The sequence below is a fragment of the Crocodylus porosus genome, unplaced genomic scaffold, assembly GCF_001723895.1.
Source record: "Crocodylus porosus isolate Cpor-Errol unplaced genomic scaffold, CroPor_comp1, whole genome shotgun sequence".
NCBI lineage: Eukaryota > Metazoa > Chordata > Crocodylia > Crocodylidae > Crocodylus > Crocodylus porosus.
In genome coordinates, this window is record NW_017728944.1 from 3,792,661 (window position 1) to 3,801,123 (window position 8,463).

Genomic DNA, 8,463 nt, shown 5'->3' on the forward strand with positions numbered 1-8,463 from the left:
TTCTCATCCGCCCACCCCTGTAACCTGTCTAGGTCTGATTGCAGCCTATTCCTCCCTTCTAGCGTGCCCACATCCCCCCACATCTTAGTGTCATCAGCAGATTTAAACAAGGTGCTTTTTACCCCCTCGTCCAAGTTGCTGATGAAGGTATTGAACACTGTAGGCCCAAGCACCAAGCCCTGGGGGACCCCACTGCCCACATCCCTCCAGGTCAAAAATGACCCGTCCACTACCACTCTCTGGGTGCGGCCCTCCAGCCAGTTAGTGACCCATTTGACTGTGTAGGTGTCAGAGTTGGCAGAGGCACCCATTGAAAGGTTTGTTAAACTTTTAAAACTATAAATCTGTTAAAATTGGAGATCGACTTTGGGGAGGGGGGCTTTCACAGAGCGGGGTCCTAGGAGCCGCCATGATCTCCCCTAGCGCCCCCTACCATGCCGAGTTTATTTCAAGCATCCTCAAAATCTCACCCGCCACATCTTGATCTTTAATATTAAAGGGAGGATACCTTTCATCCTCTTGAACACGGTTTTCTCCTGCTGGCACTCGTCTTGTTCTTACAATGGGGTTTCTGTGCACCCCAGCCTTATGGGCATGGCTCCAACCACCCCTGTACCACGCCCCAGGCCTCGCTGATGTACTGGATGTTGTTTGCTCTGGGGCTTCCCGCTGCCGTCCTTTTGGTCTGGGGCTTCCCGCTGCCCGCCTTTTGCTCTGGGGCTTCCCGCTGCCTTGGGGCTCAGGTGGCTGTAGCCATGCCTGGCCCCAAATCTCCTCCTCAGGGTCTTGAACCTCCTACAGGGCTCAGGCGGCCTCAGCCTTACCTGGCCTCCAATTCTCCACTCCCCTTCTCGGGGCCGAGGTCAGTTCACCCCCGAATACTGTACCCTGTCTGGCACCGGGGTCCCCACACTACCGTGGAGCCCCTATGAGGCCTCCTCCAACCCCTAATAGCCTCACCCAAACCACTGGTGAGTGGTAAACTCACTGGTGGTAAACTTACTGGTGGTACAGTAAACAGAAACTCAAGCCTCTTGGCTACAACATAAATTCAAGCTGCTTGGCTATAACATTAGTCCCGCCATATCCAGGGTACTCTGTCCTTCCTCCAGTCTCAAAGCTATACCTGCAGTCTAGCCTCTCCTCTTTGTTCAGTCCAGCAGAGCTCCTTCCTCTAGGGCTACTGGCAGGGAACTGCCTGCATGGCCTCTGCCTGGGAATTATATAGGGGCCAGGCCTTGCCCCTTCCTGTCAGCTGACTTCCACTCGTTGCCCTGGCAACCCGCAGCTGGGCTCCTTCCTTACTGCTCCATAGGTAGCAGGCACCTCAGTGCCCTGCTACAGGTACAAAAAGAAATATCAGAAGCCAGGAGGAGGATGGAACAGGTTGGCACTCTGGCCAGGCACATGTGTGGCACTGAACCCAACCACTACTATCAGGACAATTAGCAAGCTGGGAACCAATGACTTGATGAAGGCTGGCAGCACTACAGAGAAGGATCTGGTGGCCTTGGTAGATCACAGACTTGATACAAGTCTGCAGTGGGGTGCAGCTGCAAAAAAGGCAAATGTGGTTTTGGGATGCATCAATAGCAGTATTAGGTGCGTGATTCGGGAAGATGATTGTGTCTCTACTCACCGCTGGTTAGGCTTCATGTAGAGCATGTGCATTTTGTGCTCCACACTTACCAAAAGGACATAGAGAAGTTAGACAGGATCCAGAGGGTGGGTGAGAGTGATGACAAAGAATCTTAGAAAACAAGTCATATGAGAGGCTGAAGGAGCTAGAGCTTGTGGAAAGGGCGGTTAACAGGGGATATGATGGCAGTTGTCAAATATTTGAAAGCCTGCCATAGTCAGAAGGGAAAGCACATTTCCTCTCCTGCTGCAGAGTGGAAGACACAGACCAGTGGCTTGACATTGTAAAGTAGATCTAGGTTGGTTACCAGGAAAAACCTCCTTACTGTTAGAATGAGGCAGTGGAATAGCCTGCCTAGGGAAGCTGTGGACTCTCCATCACTGGAGGTGTTCAAGAAGACAGCCACTGATTGTGGAAGATCTAGGCGCAGCTATGCCTATGTTCTACTGATCATATTTCCTATGCTTCTGAGCTTTGTCGGTTGCCCCTCCCCCCTCTTTTATGCTACACTCCCTTTGTCAGAGCATTCAGAAATATGTAGGCTCCTGTGAGGTTTGTGCTTGCACCAAGATCCCATGTACCAAGCCACTAGGCCTCCTCCAACCACTACTGACACCAAGACAGCTTTAATGCAAGATGTTTGTTGACTTGATTACTGATCTGCCTCTTGCCCTAGGGCACTCAAGCATCCTGGTAGTAGTGGATCTCCTCACCAAGATGGCCCATTTCATCCCCTGGCCTCAGACCACCACACCCCCAGAGACAGCCCAACTCTTCTTAGGAAATGTCTTCCAGCTGCATGGTCTTCCCAGGGCATCATCTGGGACCATGGCCCTCAATTCATTTCTGACTTCTGGAAATAACTCTTAAAATGGTTAGAAATCAAACCCATTGCTGCATCTGCCCATTTCCCAGAAACTGACAAACAAATGGAATGGATCAGTCAGACACTCAAACAATCTCTCTGATGCTTTTTGAATTATCATCAGGACAGTTGGGTCTCCCTACTCCTGCTTGCAGTATTCCCATATGGTAACTCCCAACATGCCTCCACCAGCCAGTCTCCTTAATTTTGAACGATGGCTTCCACCCCTGCATTTATCATCTCTTGCCCTCCCAGTCCTCTTGCACACCAGGTGCAGCCAATCTGGTCAATCATCCACCAGATCCACCAAAGACCTAAAGGAACATCTGGAAGCTGCCAAGGAGACTTACAAGATATTTTCAGATAAGGATCATCAAGAGGCACAAGCCTTCTCAGAGGGAGATAAGGTTTGGCTACCCACCTGTTGTTTGCACATCTGTCTACCAGACTGAACTACCACTACTTCCCAATCAATGCAAAGATCAACCCAGTCACTTATAGATTAAGGCTCCCCAGGACCATGAAAATACACCTGGTCTCTCATGCCTTTCTGCTGAAAACTCCTAAGGAGAACCCCTTTCCAGGTCAAGCACCAACCTTCCACCTCTCATGTAGGTCCAAGGGCAAGGGTAGGTTTTGGTTCACCAGATTCTAGACTCCAGGATGATTGGGGGAAATTGTACTCTCTATTGGACTAGGAGGGTTAAGGCCTGAAGGAAGGCTCCTGGTACCAGCAAGTAATGTCCGTGTGCCAGACTTTTCTGAAAAGTGTCGATCAGGCTCACCCTAATAAACCAGGGCATCTAGAAGCCCCAGGGCCTGTTTTTTTAGCAGTGGAAGGGGTTAGTGTAGGACTCCTGTGCTGCAGGCTGGGTCAGCTCTGTAAGGCCCAGGCAGGTTCCTACCCTGCAGCCCTTGTTAAGTGAATTGACCCAGAGTCTGGGGGGGGAGGGATGCTTGCTGGTGGTAGCACTACACAACTTGAATGATTAAACTGTGCTCAGTCAGTAGACTTTGGAACTGATTTGGCCCAAGACCCTTACTTATGGCATTTTTTTAAAAAGTGCAGAAGTGCTGCTTAGAAGTGTGTTTATGGAGTACCATTGCTAAAACTTGCAGCAGTTTGAGAAAGCATAATGTGCATCAGTTCTGGACCAACTATGTTTATATGTCAGCTACTGCAGGCTTGTTTATTTCAAGCAGGTGTTCAGCCCACCCTGAAGCTCCCACCTGCCGAGTGTACTCCAAGAAGGGGGTCAGCTGGACACAAGGCCCCCCTAGGGAGGCACTCAGAGCCGGGAAGGTGGTCGGGCGCAGGGAGGTGGGTGGCTCAATGCAAGGGCACCCCCTACTGGCTTGCCACATCCTCCACCCCAAACTTTTCAGCCTGTGGCTTCAAATACTTTCAAATCTTTTGACAGTCATCCTACATGCAGACCCAAGCCCAGAGGCTTGGGGTTTGCATGCCCACAGGTTTTGCTTGCCCTCAGCCATACAGAGCAACCGTCAGCAGGAGCAAGCTAGGGAGGACTCTCCCATTTCCATAAAGTCGGCATGTAGCCGAGATCCTCCCGCTGGAAGCGGGCCAGTGGGAAGTTAACTATGAGGCTTTTGTAGGGAGTCCTGTCCACAAGCAGACAAGGGTGCACACTCTACTACACAGTGCCATTTTAATTGCATTACCTTAGTCATGGTATCTCCCCTGGCCACGTTCTCCAGCTGCCTGCTTGAGCTGAGGTTCCTCTGGGGAAAGGTCTGTCTGCACTGAGGGCAGTAACTTGTCTCCCAACCCCATTCCAGCACTGGGTGATGCAGGCTCAGCAGAAGTTGTGCCCATAGCCCATGATCATCAACAGATCCCTGAAGAACTCCAGGCAGATTCATAGATGCTAGGGGCTGGAAGGGACCTCGCAAGATCATTGGGTCTAGCCCCCTGCACTAGGTAGGAAAGATAACTGGGGTCAGGTGGAGTAGGTCACTTCATCCCGGAAGTTTTCCACAGAGCTATCAGTGGCCATGGCTCTGAGAGGAGAAAAAACAAAGTTTGTCTCATTTTCCTGAGTTCAGAGATAGCTTGACTTGACTTGAGACAGCTGGGTGTTTCCTTTCTCTAAATGGCTCTGATTGTCTGCTGGCCTGTCAGGAGTCTCTGGGTGCAGCACTTAGATTCCTGGTAAAATTGCCTGTTAACCCTTGGTGCGGAGGTAGTGAGGACAAATGTAATGGAAAAAAATAGGAAGCTTGTTAATCGACTACCAATAATTGATAATAATAACAAAGCACTTTAAGGTGAGCCTGCTGCAACCCAAAATATTTTCAGCACAAAACTGTCCTGTTGGGCTAAGAATTGCTTAAAAACTGGTTTGGAGAAAATAAAAGCAGCATATGCTTTAGTTTTGATTTACCACCAATCCCAGTTAACGTTCCAACCTCTGAAATGGCAAATACTTCAGACCTGCTGCTGGGGCTGAGATGGAGGAGGCTCCTCTTGAGCTGGGATACAGCCAGCATCCCCACCAAGTCCTGCACAGGAATCAGTGGGATCTGAGCCTCCAGCTTTCACCAAGGAGACCTAGAACATATTACAGAGACCACGTAATATGACCTTTCACGCGCCACATTATTCAGTCTTCATTCAGAGACTCCGCCAACTCCCCAGAGTCCTAGGTCTTGCTGTATGTCCTTTCCTCTGTGATGTCCTGCTCTCTGGTTTCATCACAATAGAGCGAGGAGCCTTGTGGGTGAATAAGAGCTTGGCCCAGCTTGAGTTGTCTCTTGGTAAAGAAGGCCAAGGTCCAAGACCAGGCCAAGGAAAAGCAGTGTCCATCCCACAGGGGGCATCCTGCCATGTGAGCCAGAGCAAGGGAACAGAAGCCCGTGCAGGGGAGATGTAAGGAGAGAAAAGGGGGAGTGAAGGCCTAAGAGACAAAGCCATTGCAAAACCCCAGTTTATACGTTTATTGAGATTTCTATGAATGTGAAGCTGCTGGGGCCCAGGGCCAGGCAATACAAGGGAATTGTTAGTGTCAGAGGAGCCTGAGGCAGGGAGGCACCTGCCCTGAGTGAAACTCTTCCAGCTCTGAGAAACCCCCAGCCCAGGGGCCTTTGCTGCACATGAAAAACCAGCTCAAGCACAAAGCAACCCAGCAGCTTCCCACAGGCAGCACCTGGCAGAGCTCAGGCTCCAAGCCCTGGTGGCCTCCCACCCCCAGACCCCCCAGCAGGGCTCTGTGGGCAAAGGACACCAAGAGACACTTTGCCCTGAGCCCCAGCCCTGGGCTCCTGGGACTGAAAGGGTTGGCGGCCCCAAAGCTGGTGGCTTCCCCAAGGGTCCATTCTGGCAGCCTTGCTCAAGTCCTGCAGAGCCATCGAGTGTGGGCACAGACAGGCCTGGTGCCACCTGCTGCAATGGGACAGACTTCTCTGTGCAGACTGCACCTTTCACCTTGGCAGCTCCCAGGGGCATAAGAAAAGGGGACAGGGGCTGGTAGAAGGGGGTCCTCCGGGGTCACAGAGAATGGAAAGCCAGAGTGGCCCATTTCCCCATGTGGGATGTTCTATTCCCCGGCTGCCCCCCTCCTCACCCAACTCACCGGCACAGTCTGAGCTTGGACCCAGTCCTGCACAGCAAGAGCCAGGGCCGGATTTTGTCCCCAGCAAATGAGGCCAGTGGGAAGGTGAAGATCGGGGACTCAGTACCAGCATCAAGAAATGACACCTGACCCCATGAATAGTCCAGACACACCCGGACCCTGCTCGGCGCCTGGCACAGGGGCAGGGGGGTGGGACCAAGGGAAGTGAGAGCCTCAAAGTGACTGAGCCCTCGGTGCACCACTGACCTTCGTTGCACAGCCCAGATTCCCTCCTCAGGGCTAATTCTGATCATTCCCTTCCTCCTCACAGACTCTCTGGCGATGCCCATGGCCCAAAACCCCCTCGCCACCTCCACCTCCCAGCAGTGTCTCCCTGAGGTGAATCCCTCACAGCCCAGCACACAGTACAGAGAATCAAATCTCTCAGGATTGTCTGGCAGATCCTGCTGTGTGCCTGCCAGTGTCACACATCTCCAGTCTGCAGACAGGACGAGTTCAGGATGAGCCGTGTCTGGATCCAGAGTCACCATTGCTGGGAGAGAGAATTGCAGCGTCAGGGCAGAGCTCAGCCCTGGGGCAGGAGGGGCTGTTCCTCACCCTCCCCAGGAGCCCCGTCCTTCCTGGGCCCCAGGAGCTGCCTCTGCCCTTGGCCCTGGAGGCTGAGCAGATATAGCCCCACAGTTCCTCACCCTGGCATGGGGGAGAGCTCCTACCCTGATAAAAGGGAGAAGGTGGCAGCAAATCTATAGGCAAGGACAGGAAAATCCCAACCCAACAACCCAGGCCCCAGCACAGGGGGTTTCAGTGCTGGGCTGGGAGAGGGTTTGACTCTGCTTTGAGGGTGTGGGTTCTGTGGGATCATTCTGTTAATGCCAGGACCGGCTCCCCCAGCACTTACCCTTTGTGTATGCTGGTTTCTCCAGTTCGGATGGCAGAGCCTCTGCAGGGGAAAGGAGCAAAGGTATTAGACCTCTGGTGTCTGGTTCATGCTATGGGCTGGGACCTGCCTCAGCCCTGAGCCCCTAAGACTGAACAGAGATATGGGGACAGCTTCTCCCCTTGCTGCTGGGACTGTGGCTGCAGAAGCTGCCTCGACATCTTCCTGCTCCCCTGCAACTGAGCCTCCTCTCCCAGGATAGGGAAGGAGGAGGGAGCTGCAGGTTTAGGAAGAAGAGTGTAGAGAGGGATGGCAGTGACCAGGATCCACCAGCAGGCGGCCACAGTAATGTTGGCAACAAGGGCAGGCCAGGCATGGACCACCCGCAGGTCTTGGCCAGTGGAGGGAGCGCAGAGGCAAAGGTAGCAAGCACCAAGAGGTGATCAGCGACCACCCACAGATGCCACTAGCAACATCAGCAGCAGCCAAGCTCAGGGGGGACAAGGCCAATCCCAGGGGGCGCACATGCACCCCTACGCATTGCCAATGCCTGTGGGGGTGCAGGATACCAGAGGTGCAGCTTCACCCAGGCCATAGCCCACTTCCCTGTTCTGCTTCCGCCCAGCTCCTCTCCTGGCCCCTCAGGAGCCCTCCCTGCCTATACCTCCTCCCCGGACCGCCTGCCCCTCCTGCACCCCTCTCCTCCTTCCCTCCCTCCCACCCCCAGCCAAGCCAGAAGGCTCCAAACTTGAAAACCTGACTCCTGTTTAACTTTGGAGGCCTGACATGAGGCACCAGGGCCTGGATGTGTGGGGGGCAGAGCCCTGCAGCTCCCACCACCCTGGCTGCAAGTGCCAATACTGAGCAGTGCTGGGCCTTGCACCTCTGCAGCTTAGACAGAGAGGCCCCATGAGGAGCCCAGGTTCATCAGTGATTTTCCCAAAGGCATAGAGAGGCCCTTGCCTCATGGCTTCATTCCTGTGATCTGCAATATCAGTTCAGCACATTCAGTTTCTCTCCCAATTAAAAAAAATGCAGGCTCCAAATTCAAACCAGCTGCTTGCCTCCTCCCCCTCTGCAAGGACATTTCCCTACTCCCTTTCATGGCCCCTTTCTCAGTACCTTTAAACGTCTTCAGGGTCTCCTGTAGAGCTAGACTTTTTCCAGAGAAGATGATGAGCCTTTCCAGCTCTGGGCAAATCCCCTCTGGCAGCTGGAACTGCTCTGTCTTGCACCTGGGGAAAAAATGGTCCACATTATTGATTTTCTTTTTGGAACTCAGCTTCATGGTAACAGCATTGGGTAGATGGAGGGACCTGGAGACTGACTCTGTCCATGTATGTCAGCCTCAGGAGCAGGGGCAGCGGAACCCCTACCGGTTGGGGAACTCCCCTCTTGTCAGCACAGAGGCGGAAAAGGATCTGGGGGTCATCATTGACTCCAAGATGTGACAAAGTAATTAGCAGAGCTAACCACACCTTGTCATGCA

At 53.0% G+C, this 8,463-nt stretch overlaps 1 protein-coding gene across 2 annotated transcripts in view; it reads right to left on the minus strand.

The window, feature by feature from the left end:
- Nucleotides 1-5,447: 5,447 nt before the first annotated feature.
- Nucleotides 5,448-8,463, minus strand: part of LOC109320341 (zinc finger protein RFP-like) — a 9,444-nt gene continuing 6,428 nt past the window's right edge. For both annotated transcript variants that reach the window (XM_019550390.1, XM_019550391.1), the window contains exons 5-7: nt 8,097-8,209; nt 6,996-7,037; nt 5,448-6,629 (exon numbers count right to left, since the gene is read on the minus strand). In XM_019550390.1, the coding sequence (XP_019405935.1) occupies nt 6,094-6,629; nt 6,996-7,037; nt 8,097-8,209 (691 nt within the window). In that variant the 3' untranslated portion in view covers nt 5,448-6,093. The remainder of the gene's footprint in view (nt 6,630-6,995; nt 7,038-8,096; nt 8,210-8,463) is intronic.